The sequence below is a fragment of the Chiroxiphia lanceolata genome, chromosome 10, assembly GCF_009829145.1.
Source record: "Chiroxiphia lanceolata isolate bChiLan1 chromosome 10, bChiLan1.pri, whole genome shotgun sequence".
In the NCBI taxonomy this organism is placed as follows: Eukaryota; Metazoa; Chordata; class Aves; order Passeriformes; family Pipridae; genus Chiroxiphia; species Chiroxiphia lanceolata.
In genome coordinates, this window is record NC_045646.1 from 4,348,727 (window position 1) to 4,374,794 (window position 26,068).

A 26,068-nucleotide genomic window follows, 5' to 3' on the forward strand; every position below is an offset into this window, starting at 1 on the left:
ACAACTTCAGTTTTGTGCTGCTGCTGTAAAGCAAAGTTTTGAAAACATGTCTCAGACATCTTGAATCAAGACAAATATTGACATGAAGGTACAGGCAAATTTAATACAATGTTTTTTGGGGAAAAAAAGAAAGGAAAAAACAGATGGCATTCTATATCCTGTAGCTTAGCATTTTTCACACAGAAAAAATCCAACTGCAATAGTTGTGGGTTTTATAGGCAACTGTTTTTATAGATAATTAAGTGTTAATGGCAGCACAGTGCAACTTTCACCTGAGTGAAATCTGATTTCTGAGGTCTGCCTTGTTTTCCCAAGGCAGACCTTGTGCTGTATCCCTGTGATACAGCAACATGCTGAATGGAGCAAGGACAGATGCCCCTTTGAGGCAGCTCTGATGTTGGCAGGACAGCCAGTACTGGTCATCAAAAGCAAAAATATCCAACAAGATGCCACTGTCTAAACCTCCCACACAAACACTCACATGAAGTGCTCCCGCTATCAGCTCTGCCCCACTTGTGCCAACATCATTAAACATGAGGTTCAGGTACTGCAGAGAGGAGTTTTCCTTAGGAACAAACAGAACAGGAAACAATGAGAGTTTATTCCAGAGCACACCTGTATTTTTCAGAAAGGGGATACACATACAAAACTCTGTCCTTTGCTGCATTTCAGGCAGCCCATGCCTTGGAAAAGTAGTTAAGGAATGCCAGAATATGTCAGATAATGAGGGAAAGGCATGTGGGGGTGCTCATGGGGCCTACAGGAACCACCCAGGATCCCATGTGCTCAGCATGACCAAACGAGGCACATGGTCAAGCTCAGGTGCATTTTGTGAACTTAATGGCACCCCCCAAGCTCTAGGAACAGAGGCACCAGGTGACAACTCACCATTTTCCATCTGTATTCCAGTTGTTTACAATGGTAAAAAGGCAGTATTAAAGTTTCCTATGTTTAGGCCTGCAAAAAGGCTAATACAGGTGATAAAGAAGCTAAAACAAAGGCCCTTGACACAACCATTACCCCCTCTGTTGATTTGAACTGTAAGCCTAAAAGCCTTGTAGTTTATTCTACCATTCTTTCCTCAAGACACCCTAGCCAAATATCCAATGGCTTTCTACCAGAAATTAAAAATCTCCACAGAGAATACAACACAAGATTCTAATAGGATGGATTGGGGTGTGAAAGTCAAAACTAATGGAATTTTGCCAAACCAGTGCATTCTTGTCTCCAATACACCACATATAAATATTTCCATGGCCAAATAAATTACAAGTTGCTGAAAGATAACCATCACTTTGGCACCTGGAGGAATGTTGCCATGGTCTTTGCTCCAGCATCAGTCAATACATTATAAGCAAGATCCAAACCTGAAAAAGATGAAGAATGAGGAATGTGACAGATGCATACCTACATTTAACTGATCTCTAAACAGAAAGAAACAAAGATGAACTAAGACTGAAATCAAGACCGATCATGTTTTCTTATATTAGCACAGCAATGTTAAACACTCATGGAAAAACCCTACCTTTGACAAATGCAGCGTGGCGTAAGACAGAGGCAAGAACTCCAAGATCATCATCTGTAACTCTCTGCACAGGCACTGGGTGATTATTTCCAGCTATTTTTAATGTGATCCCTTTCGTACATCTACTGCAACATAAAAACGTAAGCACACGAGGAGAAGTAAAATGACACAGAGAAATGAGTTGCCTCTCCAGACAGGAGGTGTGGCCGTGCTTGCCCTCACTGAGGAGCTTGCCCATGGTTACACACCTTTGGCAACACCAGCACAGATAACATGATTCAAGCTGTCCCTCAGCACTGCCCTTTCTGAAGGCACCGCACAGCTGCAAGAACCACACTTGCACAGGAAGCAGGAATAAGCAAGATGAGGAGAAGGCAGATGGAAATAAAGATTATCCCAGAGGTTACCTCATCATCTTCTTTTTAATTGTTCCCTTTGCTTTATTTACTCCATCCTGCTCTCAGGATCAAAACCTAACAAAAACCGTTTCATTTTCTCAGGTTTTTTTTCCCCCAAAGGAAAATTAACTTTGACCCCAGCAGTGTCCACAAGAGAAAGCCCTACCTAGCCACATAATGAGAGAGAATTTGGGTGGTTAATAGCTTGGCAGGATTCGGAGACAGCTCAGGGAAGCATGACCAGCTGGAAGCTAACTGGATGCAGCTGAGGCTTTTTAAACAGGAGCAAGACAAAAGGAAGGGAGTTAGGATGACTGGACACTGGGTTTGGCTTTTTTAAGGGACAGAAAGGCACCATCCTGTACATTTTTTACTTTTTTTTTTTCCTTTCACTGCTTGTAAAATTGCCCAGAAAGGATATATAGCTACAAACTTCTGCCAAGATGATGTCAAGATGAGTCAAACCAGAACTTCAGCAGTAAATGCTAAATTTGATTTGTGTTTAAGCCTGAAACTGCAGAACTTTCTCATCGTTCAATTCCTCATCCTGCTACCCTGTTTAAGGCTTTCAGAAGTGTCTGAAACACGCTGTTATTGCCTTACATTTCATCTTTTTTGTCAGCTTCTTGAAGCACATGAGCAACGAAGGGGTTTTCAGGTTGGCCCGATTTTTGACAAGCCTGCACATAGTGCAGGTGAAGGTCTGGGCGAACCGACGTGTCCTACCGGAAAACAAAACAAAGCGTTACTGCATCGTTATGGCAGCTTAGCAACACCACCAGGAGCGGGCTTTGTGCTGGGATCTGCATAACAGTAAAAACGGGCTCGGTCTGCAAAGGGTTACAGCTCTCGGTGTGCAGCACTGGGGTAACAGATACAGGCAGGAAAAGCATGAGGGGAGAGCGTGGATTGGTGGGTGTTTCTGACCTGCTGAGGCACAGGGGCTGAGCTAACAGAGGAGTGGTCCCTGTACAGCAGATGAACCCCCAGCCCTGCAGGCCTTACCTGAGCCATGACCTCCTGTTCCTTCTCCCCGCGTCAACCTGCGGGGACCGGCCAAGGGCGAGCGCTGCCCCACGCTGAGTAAATTTGGTAACCAGGCTGCTCCGAGGGGAAGAGTGTTTGGTAACGGAGCCCGTTTCCAAGGAGGTCCCGGCCCGCAGCCGGAGGGGTGCGCGGGGGTTGCTCTGTGCAGCCCCGGGCCCTGCAGGAGCCACCCCGAGCCCCTGTGGGTGCTGGGCTATGCCAGTGGTGCTCAGACCTGCGGGAAGGGCAGGGGAGGTTCGTCACCTCACCCCCAGAGCATGGAGTTGGTGCTCTGCCCTCCTCCGAGGAGCCTTTGCAGAACCGCCCGTGGTTACACGGATCAGTCCCTACTTCAAAGATGCCTGTGTTGGCCCCTTCCAGCAAATAAATCCCCCCAGTGCCTCCACCACTGCCATGTGAGCAGGAGGGCGCGGGCTCCACCCACTCGAGGCAGACCCGTGTAGGGGGACTGGAGCCCAGCTTCCTCCAAAAGCTTCTCCCAGGTTTGAGGAACCTCCCTGAAATGAGAGTGCTCACTGTCTGAGCAGCCTGGAGGATCTCCCACGCTGCATCTGCTGCTGGCCTTCCCTTTCCCAAGTTTTTGTGGGACTACACATTGTACCTGGGTCCTTCACCAGATTAGCCAGTGTCAGAATGCTAGATCTGAGTGAAAACTGCTTTAATAGCATTCCAAGTGCCTCCTTTCCTTGCTACAGTGAGAAGGCAGTTCCACCCGGCACACACCTGAGCCTGGGTTACTCAGTATCACTGACAGGGAGGGAGGAAAGGGCAAAAATGTGGAAACACTGACCTTTGTGTTGAATCAAAAGATGACACAGACTGGAGGGACTGCTGCAGCTTTTTGTATCTTTTTTCTTTTTTTTTTTTTTCTGTGTGCACTAGAAAATCAGAGCTGCATTTGCATAGAATCAATATCACAAACTGAGCAGAGGGTAATTTAAAAATGGATGTGATATTATTAAGGCCTTTAACTCCACTGACACTTGCTATTCATTTGATTATGAACAATTATGCACCCTAAAGCTGTGCTATGATAAGTGTAACAGTATTCATGGACATCCCCATTGTAGGGCTCAGAGTACACCTTCCTTTTTATACAATGCAACACTTCTTTTAGAAGGATTTTTTCACTGGTGCAATTTTCTCTTTGAAAGTTACATTTACCAAGTAGTAATTTATGCAAAGACTCACTTTCAGATTTCATTCATTTAAATTGCTCTCCCCTGTGCATACAAAGGAAATGAAGAAGCAGACTAATGTTTCTGCTAAGAAATAAAATTAACCCCATAAGAAATCTTTCCAGCAGAGGAAGCAACATGGATTTCTTTGCCAAAATCTCCACCACACTGTGAGGTATAACGTGACATTAATGAGCAGAATATTCTGTGTTCATCCATCAGCCGTAATGCAGCTCCACAACATTTTCTTGGGAGATTTTTTCCTCTAAAAACTAAATCTCAAAGATTACTGTTTAATTGACATAATGTATCTTTTTAACGACTGTGTCTAGATACTTCTAGAGGTGAAGGAACTGATAAGTTTTAAATGCCTTAGCCTGCCTGAAAACCAATTCAGTATCTTTCCAGAGGAAGTCTTTCTCCTGGAGTCATTACAGAGATTATAACTGGGACAAGATAAAGGAATTAAATTCAGAAGTCTGCCAGAAGACATCAGTAAATTGCAGGCAGGAGCAATAGAAGAGGGAAGATCTTGGTTTGCTGCAACATGGAAATTCCATGAACTTCTGCTGCTTCCAAATGCAGGACTGAAGGGTCTCCTAATGTCTTTAGGTACATGGTGCAGCACCAGGCCGGGGCTGTCAGAATAGGAATAATGTCAGAAATCAGTGTTTAAAACCCATGTTGCCTCTCTGTGTTTATCAATAATCCCAACAATTTCACAGTTTATAAACTTCTGCACTTGCTAATATTCTCTGCACATTGCTTATATACCAAGCTAAGGAAAAATCCTTTACTTACTAAACCTTCTGCACACATATTTTCCAGAATCTGAAGGAACTGCATATGGAGAATAATTGTCTGCAGTACCTGCCCACAGCCATCAGCTCATTGATACCTGCAGATCCATTGTGCAAACATATTGAACAAGACACTTTTCTTTGTGTGATTTTATGTTTGGTTTGTTGTTTTTCTTTTTCCAAAAGAACATTGCTCTGTATCATCAGTGGGTCACATGGAATTAAAAAACATACAGGGCAATAAGGAAGGAAAGGTGGTTCCTCAGTCTTTGATTCTTTTAAATCTAAATTATTCCTCTCTTTCTGTAATTCTGTAATTTCTTTGTGAGCTGCTATTTTTCCCAAACTCTTCTTCCAAACTAAAAACTGACATTTAAAAAAGTGTACACATTGTCATTTACTTTTCTAATCAAAAGTATGGGGGACTAGTGTCCGCCTAGGTAAGAAATTCCTCTTGAAAAACATAAAACAGAGAATAAGAGAAAAATGAGATGACTGACAGTTCATCTTAGCTGCCAATAATGTAGTCTAATCCAGAATAAAAGGGGATTTTGAAGAACAAAATGCTTTTTGTACCATGAATATACATCAGTGACACCATTCCACAAGGCTTTTTGCTTTTACCCTTTTCCTCCAGGTTACAAGACTGTTCTCTCTTTTTCAGATCCAAAGTTTGTGGTGTGGGTTGATGAACCAGAAAGGGATTGGAACTTTCTTGATGCTTAATAATTTAATAAAAAAAAAAAATAAAGGGAGAGAGAGAAAGAAGGAAAAGAAAGAAAGGAAAAAGAAAAGGAGAAGCCCATAAAAAAAGTGAAACTTGGGCAGTAAACTGCACAGAACTCTTTTCTTTTACAAGATGGACAAATGCGAGCAGAGATAAGCAAGTGGGAGACAAGCACTATTAAAGCATCTGAATCAGTGAGTGTGACAATGAAAACAAATTATTTTTTTTAGGTTTGGTTTTGTGTTTTTGTCCACATTGACCCCAGCTGAACCAGGAAATCTCAGAAATGTTCTTGAGATGTCTCATTATGAATGCATGTTATTTCTAATCATAAAGGTAGATGCTTAGGTGGAAATTAATCTAATCTGGAAATCAATCTAACCTGTAGGAATCTGGTGCAATGAAGTGTTATTTGTTCTGAATCCCAAAGTATTTCACTTGCAATTCTTAGAAATCTGTTTGCCAGTCAGTGAGGTACAAACATATTTACAGTGAAACAATATCTGTGGCCCCACCTACCAGCAGTTGTTTAATGAGTTTTTTCTCTAGAATGATCAGTTCCTTGTTTGGAAATACAGAGTAGGATTCCAGGCAGTCAGAACACACACCCTTCTACTAGAACTTGCATTACCATCTTTACAGAGGTGTAAAAAGCTGTTTTGAAAGTATCTCCACACTTTTGCAAAACTGTTCACTGCTGTTTTGACAATCTGCAGTTACAGCACTTTGAATGACTGCAAGCTGTCACATCCTCAGTGGTGCATCTCTTCCCCGAGATGGCTCGGTGACAGTTTGTGAAATGCCTGTGTGTGACAGATTTATATGAAAGCAGTGAGTCTGCAGGATACAAGATTCTGCCATCATTTTGGTTCTGGCACATCATAACATCTTTGTTATTCAAAAGAACCATGACAAACACTCCTCACTATAATTCTTGCATGCCAAATTTATCTGCAACCACATCTTTCCGCAGCACTTTACAGAGAGCTGTTTGTCCCAGACATCTGATGTCCTTGTCTAGTTCTTATTCTGTGTTACTCAGTTACTCCTTAACCCTCTCCAGAGTTTTATTTGCAGCATATACAGAGCACAGAGCTGTGTGGGACCTGCCACTGTGCAGGTTCAAAATGCAGAGTGGGTGGGAGCAGAACCCTTTATTTAGTTTAACTAGCTGGTCAGAACTGCAGTCCTGCTCTCCCTCCCCTCGTCTGAGTTGCCTCAGGGAAGGTTGTGCATCCTGAAGGAGGTGGTGAAGGCAGGTCACTGAGACCAGCTCTTCCTAGAGTTGCATCTCTCTGAATCTGCATCCAGGGTATGGAACTAATTTCTATGTGGCTCTTGATTGATACTGAAATCTCATTAATATGCTTGTTGGCAGGAGAGAGCTGGGACTGCAGGAAAGTGGGACGGCTCTGTTCTGATTTTCCATTTCACTGCTTTGATTGAGGCTGCTTTGATTGTTTGGAGATGTCTGGTGAAATTTTTTCACCCTAAGTGAAGGCAAAGAGGAACAGAGAGAAGGATAATTTAGAGAAAATCACCGGAAGAGAGAATTCTGGGAAGACTGGCAGATAGATAGGACATTTAATAGAGGTGATAAAAGAAATAAAAGCTTTTTAGCGGCACAATAGGTATGAGAGAATCATGAGAGGGTAAAGGACTGAGCAGGGCATCAGGAACAGCAAGGGGAGAGTTTGCTGCAGTGAGGTCCATAATGTGCTTGGATCTGATAACCCAGCTATGGCAGAGTAAGAAACCCCAACACTGAAGTCCAGGAAGATTTCAGCAGAATCTGTATGTTAAAGATTAATTGGAGAGAGAGGTTCAAGTGGGAAAGGAGTGATTAAGAGACATCTTCACAGAACAGATAAAGGATCAATTTCCCAGTTGGACCAAAGGCATATTTGAGGAGGAATATTACAGGAAGGCAAGTAATTAAGAGAAATGGTTGGTGTGCTGCTGTTAAACAGAGATGATGGTACTTCCACATGTCCTGTCTTAAGCCACTACTTGAAAATCTCTCGTCAACCCTGTAAGAAACAGGGGCTCTTTGGTTCATTTCAGAGGCTGAGGGTCTGTGTAGGAAGTAACTGATCCCACACTGTAGCAATTCCCTGCTGCCTCTGACCAAGACACTCCAGTTCAACTCACATTTCTCAGAGATGGGGAAGCCAAGTGCACTTTTCAAGTGGAACTGGACCCAGGGAGACTTTCACATGAAGTCATGGATTAAATGATCAATAGGCATCAGCACAGCATTGTCAGCTGCTGGTGATAGCCCTGACCAGCCAGAAGCTGATGTTGGAAGGATCACGTGGACTGAAAGGTGAATACTGATCAGAATCTGCAGGACAGAACCTGCTGAGAGGGGCCTTGGCAAGTTAGGAAAGTGCCACTGACTGATCCTGTTGTGCCTCTCCTCCAGGAGGTTGCTGCAGCATGTAGAGATACTCAGAGCTAATTGAGCAGAACTTTATCCCTCAAGCTGCCTCAGGATTTCTCTAAGACTCCTCACTCAGTGGGCAGATCTAATATCTTTACTTCCTAAAATACCTTACCGATGAATAATCCCACTGCAGTCTTGGAGCTCACGTGTGGGTTAACATGCTCCATGACACGACTGACTCTGCCAGAATTTGGCTCTGTGTAAGAAAATGCAATAAAATGTAAAAAAATAAAAGTAATTATCACATTAAAAAGGAGCTGGTTACACATCCCAAGCTGGTGCTTTTTCTAACAAGTCTTGGGCACTGAGCAGGGTGTTGGGTTCTCCCTGGGAGCTGCCCTATGGCTTGGAATAATAGACTTTGCTTATTTCCTTCATCTCTAGGGTAAGGATAAGAACATTATGTCACAAGGTGGTGTGAAGGTTGATGGATGAATCCTGAATGCAGGAAGCACGAAGACACTGCAGGGACTCCCACTGGCTTTCATATGCTCTAGATCAGTCTCTTAGACATGGAATTTTGGTTTTGTGCTGCATGTCATAAAATGGTCTGTTCCAAAAGCTTAGTCTGGGTAAGCCTGAAACAGCTTAAGATGAGAAGGAACATCCCTCAAGTATCCTGAAATTTTTACATAGTCTTAGCCAGAATGATTATGGATTGATTATGTGTCCAAAATCCTGCTAAGGTAGCAGGACATATCGCTGATTTAGTGTACCACAGCATTTCCCTTGCCCCTGAGACCAGCAAAGACACTGAACAACTGTTTCTTACCTTGATTTTATGTTGATTCTGTACACAGGACTCATCTACACTATGAGATGGCATCAAGGACCAGAGCAGAGGCAAAACAGCTCCTCCTGTATTCTCCTTACTGGAGTAATATACAATGTTGAGTTGTTGGGATGGTTTCCAAATCTCCCAATTATGTAGATTTAATTTATTCACAAGGAGGCAAAAGTTTTGGGGGAGAAGAAACTAAAATTTAAAACACAGAGGTTTCAAGTATTTTCATATTAGAGGCATTTTCTGAGGCCACATTCACACTGCCCACCCACCTGCATTAACACACATCCCCTCCACTTCCCTGGAAAACCTGCAGTGTGTCCATCTGAGTCCAGCACTGCTCTTTGGGCAGTACCCACTGCACCATGAAGATTAAGTGTCTATAGCGGTGTAAGTGTGGCCCAGAGAATCTCAAAGAATAGGTTATTAAATGGAATTATCTATGATGCAGAGGGTTAAATAACAGTTTTCTATAACTGTGAAACTATTTCAAGAGATTATTAAAAACTGTGTGGTCTCCTAAGTGAGAGACACATAATACTTGGTCCATGTGCTGCTCGTGAAAGGCCTCCCAGAAACCTTCCGCCTCCATCAACAGTCAAAGCGAATATTTCTTTTGTTGTCGTGATTAAAGTTTTCCAGTTGTTTCCTCTGGGGTTCTGAAAGGACCCATCTCTGCATGCCCAGCTCTGCCAGGGCAGGGAGCTGTGCCAGTGCTGCCAACAACTCACTGAACCACATCCCGCAGTCTCGGCAGGACGACGGGCGGAGGCTGAGATCCAGCTCCGAGAGTTCCTTGGATGCTGCTAAACCTCGACAGAAGACAGCCCACCCTTCATCAGAGATGCTGTCATTGTAACTCAAATCCAGCTTCTGCAATCTGGAGAGATGGCCATCCTGTGTCAGTGATGCTGCAAGAGATGATAGACACAAACACAACTAATAAATCCTGGCAATTGCTTTAAAAGCTCCTCAGAAAGGAGAGTAGTATTTTAATACCTTATTATTTAAGGCTTTTCAGCAGTCAAACAGCAAGGTTTAGCTCCTCAGCAACATAAAATGACTTGCTGCTGATCTCAGAAAGACCGTTTTTTCACAGCTGAAGGAGTGTACACCACTTTAAACATGGGTAATTCAAAAAGAATGGAACTACTAAGTTAAAAGGGTATGGCACCCTGAAAACCCTGGAGTCAGTTGGAGGGAGGTTGTACCAAGTGCCAATTAAAACAGGCAGACAGGTTTTACAGGGAGATTTAGGAAGAGGAAAGCAAAACTAGATGAGGTTGGATTGCTGCAATAGCAACCTCTCACTGTGGGAGGGCCTAATATACCCTAAAGGTAACTGGGGTCCTTAACGTGTGATTGGTAAAGGAGACACCCATCAAGGGTGATGGTTTTTAAAGTCAAAAGTATTCAGGCTTCACCTCACCAGATTTCACATTCCAGGGCCTTAATACCTGTCACACAGCTACTGCCAATCTCAGACACTCAAACCCCTGAGTCAGGGCCACAGAACACAAAGATGAGCATAAAATGAACAAGTTTTTAAAAGAATCCTAGAATTCATTCCTTTATCATGTTCCCATTTTCTTGTATTTCCCAGCAGCTGCTAAGAGGTGGGTGAAAATATTTCTGTTTTAATTCTCCCCCAGTAGTCTGACTCCAGAACACACCTAATGGATTGAGAGCTGGTAGTGCCTGTACTACTGGCTGTCAGCACATACATTTTCTATAAAGTGAACCCTAAAACAGAAATTGAGCAAAATAAAACTCCCCAGAGGCATCTTTAAATATCTGATATTAAAAAAAAAGAGATTTAAACCCTACATTTTCTGTGTTTGGTGGGTTTTTTTATTAATAGATAAAAGTGCTAAAATATTCTTTGTATTTTATCCTTTTCAGCTTTTGCACTGAACATGTACAGGACGTACAAGATGACAACCCTTTCTGGGAAAATACCGCTGTGTTTTCCATCTTTTCCTTTGATTTATGCGAAAACGTGCTCAGCCCAAGGAACAAGTCCCTCCTGAATTGTGGTCTAAGTGCCTGGACTGCAGGTAAATACCGTGTTATACGTACTTAGAAGCGCCAAATCTTCAGCCACCAAGTTACAGCTGCTCAGTCTTAACACTTGAATCTCCGCTGCAAGCTTTAGTGCTCCCAAAAGCAGCTTTAGGTTCCCACCAACGCACTTATTCCAAGAAAGGTCTAATATCTCCAGTTCAGGAAGGTGAAGGGCAGCCTCAGCTGAAAAGATTAAGACCAGCAACTTCTGCTTACTAAGAGAAAACAACACGGCCTCAACAGACACCTCACCTGCAATTCACCTGTAAATAGGATCCCAACAGGCTGTGCTTAGAGTGACTTCTTTTATCCTGATAAAAGTCAGACAAAAGAAAATAAGAAAGGCCTGCCTATAGGTTCTACACAGAATCTGTGAAGGGGTTTATTGTTTTTCTATTCATGTTATTGGCTTGTCCTTGTCCCACTGAATTAATATAATTTAACAGCTTGCTTTTAAATCATTTTATATTAATTCAAAGACAGTTTTTTTTTCTGCGAACTCACTATTTAAGGTGAAATGCTCTGTATCTTCTGACAACACTGATTTCTATGGTGTCACTCTTACATAATTGTAATGATATAAATATAGTACTCCTGCAGGGGCCTCAGACCAGTTTTCATTCCCTCTGCTTCTGCTGGAGGCAGTCAAGCATTACTACAGGTTTAATGTCACTAGTAAACAGTACAAAATATAAGTGAACCATACACAGTAACTGAGAGATCCCTCTGTATTTAGATTTCATGTGCCATATGGAACACCTATCACAGGCACAGTGTAGCCACTAATCCACTGAGATTTGCAATAAGTAGGCAAAAGAGGCTGAATTTACATATCCTGTAAAATTTATGGCTGTGCAATATCTTTTCCACTCCTTCAGTAATTTCCTCTTTTGCCCCAGGCTTCACTCTACCCCAGAAAGTTTCTACTGAAGCTTTCACCTTCAGTGAGGTGAAAAACCCTCAGTCAAAACTTTACCCCACTAAACTGCAAATGAAGTGTTACATCCCAACTATAATTACAGCATAACATCAAATATTTGTTCCTTTATGCTCCCAAATTAGGCAATATATAAAAGCTCACTATCAGACAAAGGACTAAAAGGGCTTCAGCCAGTCAGATATAGAGGGGGAACTGGTTTGACCACAGGCTTTTTCCCTCTGGACCTGTGGTACAATGTAACCATGATCCTTGGAGTTCAGCCAAAGAAGAATGAAGTGCTTTGTCCCACAGGGATACCCAGAGAATAGACACACTTTAAAGAACATTCCTACCTAGTGATGAAAGCGACTCTTCACCTAAACCACAGTTGCTGATGGCCACAGATTTCAGCTTCGGCAAAAACCTGAGCCGGCCCAGAAGAGGATCAGATGAGACTCCTACACTTTTATTCGAGGATAAATTCAGCTCTTGAAGACTGGAGAGTAAAGGTATCACCTGGGCTATGAAAACATCAAATATTTATTAGACAGTCACCCATCCACAACAAATATGTAGTTGTATATTTGCCTGGTATAATTTCTTTTCTTTGTAAGTCAATCCAAAAGTCAAGGCCAAGTTTTTACACTGAAATTCGTGATGAGTAATGTTTTAGTCCATAAACAGCCTTGTCATTTTCAGTAAGAATGTTCAAGAAATTAGGTATTCCATACTGTGTGGAAGGTTGTCAGAACGTGGCTTCCAGGAAATTTTCTAGATGAAGAAACATTAATTAAACGTTAAATGAGATGGTGGTTATTTCCAAATGTCTTCATTGCTAACTGAAACTTCATCTTAATATTATTATTCTCTATTATTCAAGAAATTAAAAATAAATCATGATTGCTATTACTAATAATGAATATTTCCCAATGCTTAAAAGGCAACTTTTCAAATATAGACTTTGAGTCATGGCATTTTGTTGTTGTTAAAGGTAAAAACAAATGTCAAAAAGTTATGATAATGCAAACAGAAAAATAAACTGGTTTAAAAATTGATTGGGAAATGCCTTTTTCTTCCCAATAGCACTTATAGTTGGATCAATTCAACCTGGAGAAAGCCACAGCAGCAGCAATGCCAGAACTCCTAAAATCACTCTCTACTCAGTGTGCACTTCACCAGGAGAGTTTTAGGCAGCTACATTTCCATGCACATACACACCTTGGATCTATCTAATTCATAGAAGTGGAGGAACTGTCCCTGGGTATTTCCAAAATTACTGATTATCAAAAAAAGCAGTACTTAGAGGCAGTTCCCACATTCCCATTGTGGGTCTGAATTATGGTGGATTCAGGTCCTTCCACGTGGGATCAGACACTCTGAGATTTCCTTTGGTTCAGCAAAGATACCACTCCATATTGATCAAGAAAGTTATTTCCCTACACTGCACTCCCAGAACTGCCTAATGAAAAAAGTACTGAGATCAGCTATTCTGCCAGGCAGAATTCCTTACATCTTTGAGATATTTTCAGAAGTCAAAACCTGGATTCTTAATGAATTTCCTCAACATGTCCTTACACAAAACAGTCATGTCCTCTTCTGTGACACAGCACTGGTGAAGATCAAGGACTTCCAGATTTTTCAAGCTGGCCAAATGAGCTGTTGAGTCTTTAAAGCCACCACCAATCTCTCTGTTACACGATATGTCTAATTTCCTCAGCTCTGCGAGGTGCTGCAAAGCAGTGTCTGAAATGGGAGAGGGGGCAAACTGGTCACAGGCTGCTACAACAGCCCAGGTCACAGCTTGGGCATTTATTTACTTCAGCACCAAAGTTTGCACAAGGTATTGCAGGCAAAGCTCTTAGACTAAGCTTCAGAGTGTAATCACAGCAGACATACAGTAATACAGCAAAGCTTCCCCATCCATGCAGCTCCATTCCTCTCTGAAGGAGCAGGTGAAGGTGAGGCCAGCTCATCCCCCAAATCCATTCAATCCTCAGCCTTTTGCAGGAACTGCTGATGGATGTGCTAATTAATGCCAGTTGTTTTGCCTTATCCATGAGACATCCACTAGGGAGAGACATAGATAAGAAGCCCATTTCATATGGCTTCACTGGGCAGTGTCTAAGTGATAATGGTGAATTTGGATTTCCCTGGGAGAGTAGGATTAGCTTGTTAAAAGTGAGCTGCCCTGTCTGTGTCCTTGTCTATGTTCTGTTTGGGGAAAGAGGAAGCATGTCCAGGGAGCCACTAATCAACCCTGAGATGTGTCTCAGATAAATGGTGTGGAGGGTGACTCTCCCCGTTGACTTTCACATGCTTGAGCTCAGGGCAGATAAATGTGACTCCTGCTGAAAGCCTCTGTAGTCTTTTATCAATCCTCAAACAGCAAATAACTACTGCCCATTAATGCTGCCAAAACATCAGCAAAATCCCACCTCATTGCCTTTCCTAAATGGCTTTCAGATGTACAGTTTATTCAGAATGAAAGTCTTTCTGAACATAAAGTCTAACCTAAGCCCTGGAGGCTGTCTTGCTTTAATCCACACATGTGCAAGTTTAACTCTTTCAAGCCTGGCACGTTTTTCAGATCCTGAGCCATAACCTTCATGCTGCAGCCGATGTGTTTGTTGATAGAGAGATCTAACACTTCGAGGTTTGGGATCACATTTAGAAATTCAGGGGGAAAAAAGAAAAAGAAAGGAAAACCAGAATTGGTAATTGTCTGGAGTACATACAGATGAACCCTAGAAAAATACAGCATCATGACGGAAAGAAGTGGGCTGGGTTTGCCTGTACATGTAGTTTAGGCTTGCTAAGTTCCTGTTCTACCTCCAAAATACAGCAAAATAAAGATTGGATAGGAATCAAGAAAAATCAGTGAAAAATCTGTATGAAAATAAAGGTGAAAAAATACATGGACAGTTATAAAAATACAGGAGAATAAAAAGCAGAAATACAAAGAGAAAATATAGAGGATTGTATGTTACATGTGGGCCTCCTCCTGCAGTGGAGATGAGAGCACAAAGGCTTCTCTTTACAGAGAAAACACCTTTGAAAACACAAACTCAGATAAAAAGACCACACAGGACTAAACTGTGGTGAGAGACAGATGGGAGGAGTGGTCAGTGGTTGCCAGCTCAGCCTGAATTCCCAGCTCTCGGGCTTTTTTTCCCATCCCATGGGAATCAGCAATCAGTGCTGGAAATTCTGGCGCACTTCTTTTGCTCAAGGTCTCGAAGGATCCAGCACCCCTGGACCACGGAGGCTGCCAGACTGTGGTTTAGATCTAATTGTTCTCCTCAATGTTCCCTCACATGATTAGAGAAAAAAACTTTCTTCTTTGGAAGTGCATTAAATCCCCACATTGTGTTGTAAATACTGTTATAATGCAAAGCTTGAAATAAATTAACTTTCCACCAGTATTAAGCCCCATACAGCCATCAACTAAGTCAAACAAGCTCCATTCTTGTGAAGCCAGTCTCAGTCCAGCTAGATGGACACACATACCAAGGGATTCCCCATCCTTTGCCGTCAGGTTACAGTCTGTAATTTTCAGACATTTTAACTTGCATCCTTTCTGGATTTTTTTTGTCAGCAGCGATAGTTTTTCCCCTATGTTACTTCCATGACAAATCCAGTTCTTCAAGCTGAGAAACAATTTCAAATGCCTCTCCTGTAACAGAAATATGGGATGATTTGTTCTAGGTATCAATTTCAGTACAAACAAAAAATACAGGTTTGAAATATATTAAAGAGGAAGGTTAGCTACTTAATTCTCAAATTACTTTATCTTGAATGTCTTGCCAGGAAAATTGTTGAATGAATTGTTGCTCCTGCAGCAAAGTTGTATAAAATCTCACGTTGTCTAAGGAGCATTGTAGATCACAAGTCATTGTTACAGTACACACAAGACCTGAAATTTATTCACAAACTCTCATCAGGCTGTTGGACATCATTGTAGACCTGTGCCAGGACCCAAAAAGTCCAGTCTAGAGGGAAATCAATACAAGTGGCAAGTCTGAATTTACTGTCTTGTGCAGTTCTGCTGTGTTTTATTTGGCAAACTTCCAACATCCTCTGTGCTGTGTCCACAGGTCACTTTGGAGGGGAGGGAAGAATTCCTCACACTACTATTTCTGAAATGTGAAAGTTTCGTGTCTGACAGGAGTTTCTGACTCACTTCATAAGAAAGCAAGATGATCACTGTTTTGACTTGAACTAACTTTCCCATGATTTCAAGGCAGACAGCACTGACCTTGATTACATTCAGAAAAATCAGCCTTTTCCAGGCTTGAAGCATCTGCCAGCATGATCTATGCTTCTTTGAAACACTAACATCCCACTATAAAATCCAGCTTCCTAACTTCCTTTGCAGAGGAGGGAGGCAGATGCATATTTGCATATACTCATTCCCAAGAAAGATCAATCAATCAGACCATATGCAAATGCAATTTCAAAGTGTCCCACAAAAATTTTTGATCTAAAGTCTTGTCATCAACCTAATAATTGAGAACTGTATTTTAATAGTAACACCCTTTCATGTCTGTGTGTTTTCATAATTAATTCTTCACAAAAGATTTATAATAGAAAAATAATTATTTCTGTAAGTGCATATCTAGGTTTGAGAAAAAAGGATTTGTCTTAATTTTTATTTTTGCATTTATTTTAAATTATTGCCTCAGTCTTGAATACTGAACAAACTGTACAGTTGAGAAGTGCAGCACAGCCTGTTTCTGCTTGACATTAGGACAAGCATTCCAGACACACTTTCCACCCAGAAGATAAATAAAGGACCATAACTCCGGTAATGGTTTCCTATCACCTCACACAGTCACAGCTCTGAGCAATCTCACAGGAGAGGTTATTATGGTTACATTTGAGACACTGATTTCTAAGCAGAATGCACTGAATCCACAAGAGGTCACATTTCCTCAGATAGATGTGGACAAGGTCAAACAGTCAATATTGGCCTAAATACACGAGTTATTTTCAAAATCGCAGGCAAAATCAATGCAAACTGACTGCTGTTATTCCCCACTTCAAGGGCATCACATTTGGACTGGAAATTCAAGTCCTGTGATCAGTTTTGGGTTTGTCTCAGCAGAGGATAAGCAGATATGGGAAGGAAAGAGCACAGAACCCTGCAGAATAAATCAACTGGAAATATAGCAAATAAAACTCAAAAGGAAAAAAAAGTATGAGAAAAGGGTTTGAAAAAGAATTAACTTAATTTGAAAAAATAATAGACAATAAAACACAGATTTTACCCTCATCAGAAATAGATCAATTATTTTCACCAGCTTTTGGAGAAATGCATTTTTCCTCCCCAGCAGATAGCATGACCTGCTTTTGAGCTACCAACATATATGTAATTTTATCTCTGAACCTTTCTTGGAAAAGGCTTGGATATGAATGACACAAACAAACACCAGCTTTTAAACTCAGACCAGTTCTAGAACCTGCAAAATAAACAGTAACTTTTACAATCCATAGTTGATTGAGTTTGTCCTTCTTTTAGATACAAACCACAGATCCACCCCAGAGTAAACTCCAGGCCCAGAGGTGACTCAGTGTCAGAACCTGAGTGTGTAATACCATCTTTATAACCTTTAAATCTCATGTCTTGCAGAAAGCAGGGTGCAGGCACTCCAAGGAAAGAAGTAAGCAGAGGGATGGGCTTCTCTCAGACTTGCAAAAAACCCAAGTCATGAAGTTCTGAGGCAGCACTTCTGTTTTTTCTCCTCCAAAAGACCACTGGGGTTTTTGTGATGAGCACTCATCTGTCCTGCAGCTTGAAGACCTGAGCTGCCCCTACTCTGACTGACTCTGCTTCAGGTCTTCTATCTACCATTAGATATCACAGCTAGCCAAAAAATACTGATCTAAGTTGCAAACATGCTTTCCTGCAAACAGGATTGAAACTGTTCCCTTCTGAGTGAGAAAGCTTCACACCCTGAGGAACGAACTCGGCAGAGGTACCTAAGGGTATAAGGTCACCCATAAGCCCAAGTTTCTACCGTTTCACAGCAGGAGTTGACATTGCCCAGTGTGGAAGCAGCAGGAGTGGGATGTAGGAAGAGATGAGATGGATTACATTAGCCCCAAGCTGTCTGGAAGTAAATGTAAATGAAATCCTGTACCTAAGGAGATGACATCCTCAGCTGTCAGCCTGCAGTTGTTAAGTCGAAGGACTTTTAACAGGTTCACATGATGAAGATGGACAGTGAGAGCTTTCAAAGTCCCACCAACACAACCATTCCAGGACAGGCTGATCTCTTCCAGCTCTGGGAGAAACGGCAGTAAAGAAGCTGCAAGGAAAGAAAAGAAAAGGCATATTTGCATGTTTCTGCACACTCTGGATGTCAACACATACTAATACTAAGGTGTTTTCTGTTCCAATAAAGCATTAAAGCCATGACAATTTGTACCTCAGTTTTCTTATCTGTAGTTTGAGTGTAAGGACATTCATCTGCTTCACAGACCTGTATGATTTTTTATATATATATTACATAATTTATATAATTTAATAATTAATATTTCTCTGGGACCACTAGATAAAATATTAAAAAAAGCCAGGTCTGTATGAAAGAAGGGGAAAGGAAAAGAGAAGAGTGAATAACTGAACAGGGAAATAAGAATTAAAGAAGGGTATGAAGTGATTAGTTGAATAAAATGTTTATTTACCCAGCTCTGTTACATCTTCTTCACTTAACACACAATTATTTAGATCAAGATTCTTGCTGTTGGGTTTCTTTCCCAGTTTCTGCATGAACTGGTTAAATCTCTGCTCACCAGATGGGGACTCCGCTTCAGAAATGAGATGTGAGTGTCCATCTGAGCAACAGAGAAATAGGGCCCTGGTTACCTCTGGTACTTAAAAAAAGGTGTAAAACCTGCCTGAGGCTGCCATGGGAAGACTTCAGGAAATGAATTAAATCTGTCAGTAAACCAGGCTCTGATTTTGATCAATGTTGACCTGAGTGGTGAGATCACTATAGATCAAATCACTACAAAGCTCCTGATGCAGAGTGAGAAAAGAATCTCCCATTGCATCTCTCCACACTGCCTTGTGCCAGTGACTTCGGACATGTGGAACTGCACCACCAGTTCAAGGACATGAAATTCATGCACAGCTCTGAGCTGCAGCTATTTGGGAAACACAAGCCGTGTTACCACTGCTGTGCCTGCACTGCAGCCACACTGCTCAGCAGTCTCACCTGGATTCCTCAGCAGCCAGTGGCCCTGCAATTGTGTGGTGAACCTGCTGCTTCCTTCATGATAACCTGTGTTCAGCTTCATACATCATCTGTGTAAGGGAGTTCCTGCTTTTCTGGGCTTTGCAGAGCAACACCCACTTACCTTCTTCTTCTGTGCAGTTTGTACAGCAAGGAAAATTGCATTTACATGCAATGCCAAACCCTTTAACAAATCAGTAATTTCATCTAATGCCTACTGATGAAAACAAAGTAGCCAAAAATTACACAAAATAGCAATCCCACTCTCAGTAGCTGTCCTGTCACCATTTCCCCAAACTGACTAAAAATCGTTAGGACCAAGGATGGAATTCTGAGCCTCATCCAGCTCCTTTTTAAAAATAGCTTCATTTTCCCTGGTGTGAGTGTAAAGAGTATTCTTGTGTGTGCAAAATAACATACATGATGAATTCCCATTCGCTTTCCCTTCCCCTCCCCAGTGTCAAGTGGAAGGAAACATCTCCTCTTCTTGTGTTCAGATTGCTTTAGCAGCAGGGTGGACAGAGACCCATCCTAAATACAACAGGCCAAGCTGCTGCTCAAAGCTTGGCTCGGAAACCAAATAAGCTCTGCAACTAATGAGCTGACTTCAGCACTGACTTCTCACATGGGAGACCAAGGGAGAGGTCACCCAAAAGCTTTATCCCTCCTCAGCAACATGGATCTTACTCCTTGCTTGGCACCTATCAAATTAGAGGGTACATCCTTGACAATGTTCCAATCAGAAGTAAATCCTGATTAAAAGATAAGCTGTAAGGAGCAAATACAAGATTTTGGCTAGCAAAAACAGCAACTGATTTTCTATGAAATTAAAATATATACACATGCACATATATTTCATTATTGTACCAGCATTACCTTCTACAGAGAGATCTTCCTTCTCACTCTGATCATCAGCTCCAGAGTTGTTTATTTCTTTTTCTTCAATTTCCCTTCTGTCCTTGCCTTCAGATTTCCCAAAGTCAAAGCCCTTGAAGAATTTTTTGATGGCTGAAGGCTGCTCTTTCCTTTTTTCAGGAGCACAGCTCTTTCCTTGGAACTGTTTTATAACAAAGTCAAACGGGGAACTCTTTGGGGTGTCCTCTTCCTGCTTGTCCTGGCAGTTCAGCATGTCATCTTTCAGGGGATCAGCAGACATAGAATTAGCTTTTGTAATGTTCACTCTTGCTTACCTTCGTCCATAATGGCACTGAGAACTCACCATCATTGCCTTCATGCTAATAACAGAACAGCACTGTTTAGTTGACCAGACTGAACATATCTCTCCTCCTTCAAAAGGAACTGGTAATGCTCACTGTTGGCACAGCAGACTCAATGGTCTCAGTCCTCGATGGCACAAGTATCACTCTCTGCTGCCTTGTTAAAGCAAACTGCCCCCGAGGCCACCCCACCTGAGCTGAGAATGCTGAGGACTAATCTGCTGCTTCCCCTGGCATTTAACCCCAGGTTCAACTCATAGTCCTGTGGCCTCATTAGAGAATCAAGGCTGAGATGTCCCTGTTCTGAGGAGATGCCAGGTTACATCTGATGCCAAAGTAATTTTTCATGCCAAAGGCCAGTCTGGCAGTCAGGAAGGTGAGAGGAGGAGGAGGAGGAGGAAGAGGTGTGCAACAGGGAGCACAAGGCCATCCTTGCCTGAATAATGTCACAGCTCAGAGTGGAACATGCAAATGAAACCCCAACAACCTTAAAGCAAAGCTGAAGTGACAGTGCCAAAAACAACCAGATATCACAGCTATGGACACTGGGAATGTGTCACTGCTGGAAGAAAACAAACCCCCAGGGAGCTTATTTGGAACAGTTCAGTGACCTCAGTTTTGGTCACTAATTCACAGGCACAGTAAAGTTTGACTCTGTAATTTATACAGCTTTCCTTATTTCTTTTTATGCTACACAAGCTATAGCATCAGCCAGTGATTCTGAAGCTGTTTTGTTTTTCTCTAAACATTAATTGGATGGCCTTTCTTTAGTTGTAATTCTAGCATTTGCCCACACAGACATGCTTTTAATGGAGCAGTCATAAAAACTAAGCAGGCATTCACTGACTTTGTGAGGACTTTGAGGAAAAGACATGTACGTGTATGGAGTCCTGCTGTGTGCCATCGACTGCAGGGGGAATGAGCAGCGCTCAGCCCCCGAGCCTGTAACACAGCAGAGCTCCTGAATGGATTCCTGTGCTCACACAGACTCCGCCTTCCCCAGCACAGACCCGCACACACAACTCGTTCCACAATTTGCTGCCATCCACAGAGTACATGAACTCGGTCATTTCCATAACCATCAGTTATAGAGAACATCACTGGCATCCCCTTCCCAAAAACAGAGAAACACATGAAGAAGAATCAAAAACCCTGTGACTTGCACAGATAGTTTCCATGTTATTATAGCAAGAGGTGTGTTGGGGGGGGGAATGTAAAAATAAAGCAAATATAATTTTTGTATACATATACTTTGTGTGTGTGTATTTAAAAATGTGAGTATATATATATGTATACTGATGTGCATATATGTATATACATTTTCTCATTGTGTTGGAAGTTTTCTGCCATAATACAAGTTTTCAAGGGCAGAGCACTTACAGTTACAAAAAGCTGGTGCACTGTTTAAAGTCTGACTCTTAATATGTTGACACAGTTGTATTTTTTACAAATACAGAGCTGATACAAACCAATGTACCGAGATGTACATGCACAGTTCCTGAGCTGCAGACCAATCCTGCTTACCCTGGCTGTGATTTCATGCTGTAGAGTGGTGTTATTTTAGACAAAGAACATACCTGTCTTCTCCATTGGTTCTCCTGAGGATTCCTTTCATGTTTCACAGCATTTTCAGGGCTTGCAGGAGAGGTGAGCCATGACATGCAAACAAAACCCCACTCTTCTCCTTAAGAGGAACTTTCCACGTAGTTTTCTCTCACAAGTTTCTGCCTTCATCAGTTTGACAGCAGCAGCTCTGCACAAGCCATGTGTGGGCTCTTCCCCAATGCCTCTATTCCTTTGTCCTGTATCCCAAGGTCAGTCTGCTGTCCCTGGCCTCTCTTTTTTGGGCAGGGTTGAGAAGTCCATGTAAATTCTCTGATCATGTCCCAGCTCAGATCACTCTCAAGACAGAAATCAGGAAGTGGCAGCACAGCCCTCGATGCTGCACCCAAAGCACTGTACCTCCCTGAGACAGCTGTTGTTCGAAGGGGCTGAGTCACCCTACAGATCAGGTTACAAGACTACCTGAAGAAAAGCTCTTTGTTTTCCCACCCCTTTTGTCCATACTGGTCAGAAATAGTGCTGGGGGCTGAGCAGAGCCCTGCTGTCAGCAGGATGTTGCACAGTTCAATAAGGAAAAGGGATACAAAGGACCAGGGCACTCCTGTTCATTTTGGGGCAACAGGAGACACGGGAGGAGGTCACACTGTATCATCCACTGCAATCTGCTTGTAGGCAACATGATGATACATTACAGTGCAATCATTGGACACACTCTATATTGCCTCAAACTTCATTATATCTCTTTTTTGTCTGTCTGCCCTAAAGTCTGATTTCCACAATGGAGAACCTTACAATTCCTATCTTAACCATATAATGGCCATTTATGCTGAATCTCTTTAGCCTTGATAATCCTTTTCAATCCATGAGGTCTTCCCTTTTGTGGGCTAAACCAGCCAAACTCTTCTTGTCTCCCCTCATATGGCAAACTCTCAACTTCCCTTATCATTTCCTGCTCACCTTTGTCTGCACCTGTTGCAATATAATTTATACTTCTTTAAACACAAGAGGCCATCCATGGATATGTGCACACTAAAGACATATGGGAACTGGAGTGGTTTTAGTGGGGAATGATAAAGCTGGTAAACAAAACTAATGATTCCACTGCAAGCAGCTGAGCAGACACCAGCCCTGAGGACAGGCCTGACTCAGTGTGTCAGTGCACTAATGATTTCCACAGGGTGGAATAAGGTACAAGGACCCAAAGGATAAGATTAAGAACAGAAAAACTTAGGAGTGAACATCATGCCCATGAGAAGTGTCACACCGGGGAACATTTACACCAGGGAAAAATGTACAAACCCACTGTGATCAACCATCTTTCCCTGCAGGACCAGAGGGCACATTTCTATTCCAGAACAGAAAGGATCTCCAAGATGGTTTTAGGGTTTTCTGACACCAGCAGTGGCTGTCCTGTCCCAGTTTCTGAAACTAGCATCTCACTACAGACCTGTATCCACTGGGAAGGATCACTCCCTGTGTGCTATTTCACTTCACAAGTTCAGGCATCTCAGCTACAAAAACTATGGAAAATCCCAATCACTTGTGTCAGTAAAGAACTTGTTGGATTTGGCAGCTCTTTACTTGTGCTTAACAACGGAGTGACCAGGGATGAAGGGACAAAGCAACCCATATTTTTGAACACATGCCGGGTTCTTCTGGCCCAAGACATTCAGTGCCCACTGCAATTCAGTGAGAATGTGGAATGGGAATATTTGATAACCCCTGTCCCCTGAAACTGGGGAAATCCTTAAGCAGGTTAAGCACCAATTACAGTGGTTGGGCTGGGCTAACTCACACAATTTGACATCAGTATTTCAGGTGATGTGCTGCCCATGCAGAAACTCTTTCATCACTGGAGGCTGTGACAGTGATAATACGCCACAAACTGCCTGTAACTCAGTGAGAAGGGAAATGCACTTTCACAGTTTCTCCTCTTCGTAGAAAGCAAATCTTTACCTTTTTTACATCAGCTGTGAGGGAAGAGGGGACAACAGGGTTATCCCAAAACAAAGCAGTTAATGAGAGTGAGGTGGCTGCACTGGGCTGCAAACACGAGCAGTGCTTTGCCACAGGCCCAGGCTGTGCTGTAACACACGATCTGTCATGACAGCCAGGCCCTGTTATCTGCTGTGTCTGTCTCCTCTGTGACACACTTCTGAGCAGGTGTCCTGCTCCTGCCTCCCAGACCTGTGTCTGCTTCCTGCAGCATGTCACGGGCAGCACGGGACAGGCTGAGCTTTTAGAGTTTAAAATAATAAACGCCTTCCCTCTCTATCCAGTTAAATGGTCTGTGACCATCTGGGGTGCTCAGTGTCACACTTGTTATATCCACTCTGCCCTCTGTCTAGGCTAGGGCAAGGTTAGGAACAGAGAACCAATTTTGGAACAAAATAGTTAAAGTTGCATCCCACACAACACATCCATCAGGAGAGATTAATGGGATTTTTGTACTTGCCTCATTGTGACTCCTTATCCGGCATATATTCCAAAGAAATATACCATTAGAGGATTAGTGCCACAAGTTCATTTGAAAAAAAAGGATTTGCAAAACACTGAAATCCAAAGTCTATGTACTTAATCACCAAGTATCATTTTGGGGATTTCCCTCCCGTTAGTAGTGTCTCTTTCAATGAAACCAAGCAAAGTAAAACTCTGTTGGGATGACCCTATTATCGTTAAGGAAAACAAAAACCCCAAGCATGTGGTATAAATAAAAGGAGAATCTAAACACACTGGACTAAACCATCCTTGCTGCTGTACAAATGCTGCATTATACAGGGAGGCAATTGGCCCAATATATATACAGAAAATTAAGATTGGGTGTTATCTGTAGTGATTTTGATTTTGAGTCCTTTAGCCATAGTAAAAACTGTGACCTTTGTTTGTTCCATGGCAATTCCCTCCACAGCTTTGCCTCCATGGGCTTCTATTGTGTGACCCAGTTTGCTGCCCAGTGAAGTGGGGGCAGTTTCAGGACCAGGAAGTTGGTGGGTGGAAAAATGTTATTGCTCCATGGATGACTTGGCCAGTGCAGGGGATCACCTTGGCTGGTGGGATCAGAACACACATGCCAGGAGCTGTGGCCAAATGGAGGTAGGGGAAGAGTGGGCTGACCAGCACCATGTTCATGCCTCAATCTTTCCAGCCATGTACATCAAACCACGCTCACCGCTGTCCCTCCATTGTTTTTAATGGTTTAATGTTTTCATGGTTTTTATGGGGTTTTTTTATATTTTATTGCTTTAGTTTTATGAGTTTTTTATGGGTTATGTTGGTTTTATTGGTTTTATGGTTTTATGGTTTTGGTTTATTTTTTGTTTTTCTTGTTTTATTGATTTTATTGTTTTTATTGTTTTAGTTTTTATTGTTTATTTTATGGGATGTTTTTTATTTTTTATTGTTTTATTGTTTTATCTTGTTTTTTATTGTTTTATTGTTATTGTTTTATTCTTATTGTTTTTGTTTTTATTTGATTTTTTTATTTTTTATGGTTCTTCTTGTTTATTGGTTTTTATTGTTTTTGTTTTGTTTTTATTTTAATTGTTTTTGTTTTGTTTTTATTTTTTTGTTTGGTATTTTTTTGTTTTATTTTTTGGGTTAGTTTTTATTGGTTTTATTGGATTTTTTTTATTTTTTTTGTTTTTTTTTTTTTTTTTTTTTTTTTTTTTTTTTTTTTGTTTTTTATTTGTTTTATTTTTTTGGTTTTATTTTTTTTGTTTTTTTTTTTTTTTTTTTTTTTTTTTTTTTTGTTTTTTTTTTTTTTTTTTTTTTTTTTTTTATTGTTTTTTTTTTTTTATTTTTTTTTTTTTTTTTTTGTTTTTTTTTTTTTTTTTTTTTTTTTTGTTTTTTTTTTTTTTTTTTTTTATTTTTTTTTTTTTTTTGTTTTTTTTTGTTTTTTTTTTTTTTTTTTTTTTTTTTTTTTTTTTTTTTTTTTTTTTTGGTTTTTTTTTTTTTTTTTTTTGGTTTTTTTTTTTTTTTTTGTTTTATTGGTTTTATTGGTTTTTGTTTTTAATTTTTTATTGTTTTTATTGGTTTTATGTTTTATTGGTTTTAGTTTTTTATTGTTTTTATTGTTTTTAGCTCTGACTTTGACCCCTCATAAGTTCAGCCTTGCCTACACAGCTGGGAATCCTTCAGCTGGCAGTGATGCTGTGCCACAACATCT

The 26,068-nt window shown here is 41.4% G+C and overlaps 2 protein-coding genes across 7 annotated transcripts in view; both read right to left on the reverse strand.

Annotated features, from left to right (window-relative positions):
• LRRC34 (leucine rich repeat containing 34) overlaps positions 1–3,737 on the reverse strand; it is a 21,670-nt gene extending 17,933 nt beyond the window's left edge. For 4 of the 6 annotated variants that reach the window (XR_004358778.1, XR_004358779.1, XR_004358777.1 and 1 more), the window contains exons 1-5: positions 2,929–3,735; positions 2,527–2,645; positions 1,526–1,650; positions 1,303–1,367; positions 482–565 (exon numbers count right to left, since the gene is read on the reverse strand). Coding sequence is in view for 3 of the 6 variants with exons in the window: in XM_032697630.1 (XP_032553521.1) it covers positions 482–565; positions 1,303–1,367; positions 1,526–1,650; positions 2,527–2,645; positions 2,929–2,937 (402 nt within the window). In the remaining 3 variants the exon portion in view is untranslated. Of the gene's footprint in view, positions 1–481; positions 566–1,302; positions 1,368–1,525; positions 1,651–2,526; positions 2,646–2,928 lie in introns of all 6 variants that reach the window. The other 2 variants (XM_032697632.1, XM_032697631.1) reach the window with 2 other exon arrangements.
• LRRC31 (leucine rich repeat containing 31) lies at positions 2,543–24,687 on the reverse strand. The gene is given in 12 exon segments (XM_032697629.1): positions 2,543–2,645; positions 3,761–9,816; positions 10,985–11,152; positions 12,242–12,409; positions 13,464–13,631; positions 14,400–14,567; positions 15,396–15,511; positions 15,513–15,561; positions 18,029–18,196; positions 18,573–18,722; positions 20,000–20,257; positions 21,918–24,687. Coding segments are annotated over 11 exon segments (1,746 nt in total). The 5' UTR covers positions 21,931–24,687; the 3' UTR covers positions 2,543–2,645; positions 3,761–9,496.
• Positions 24,688–26,068: the final 1,381 nt, after the last annotated feature.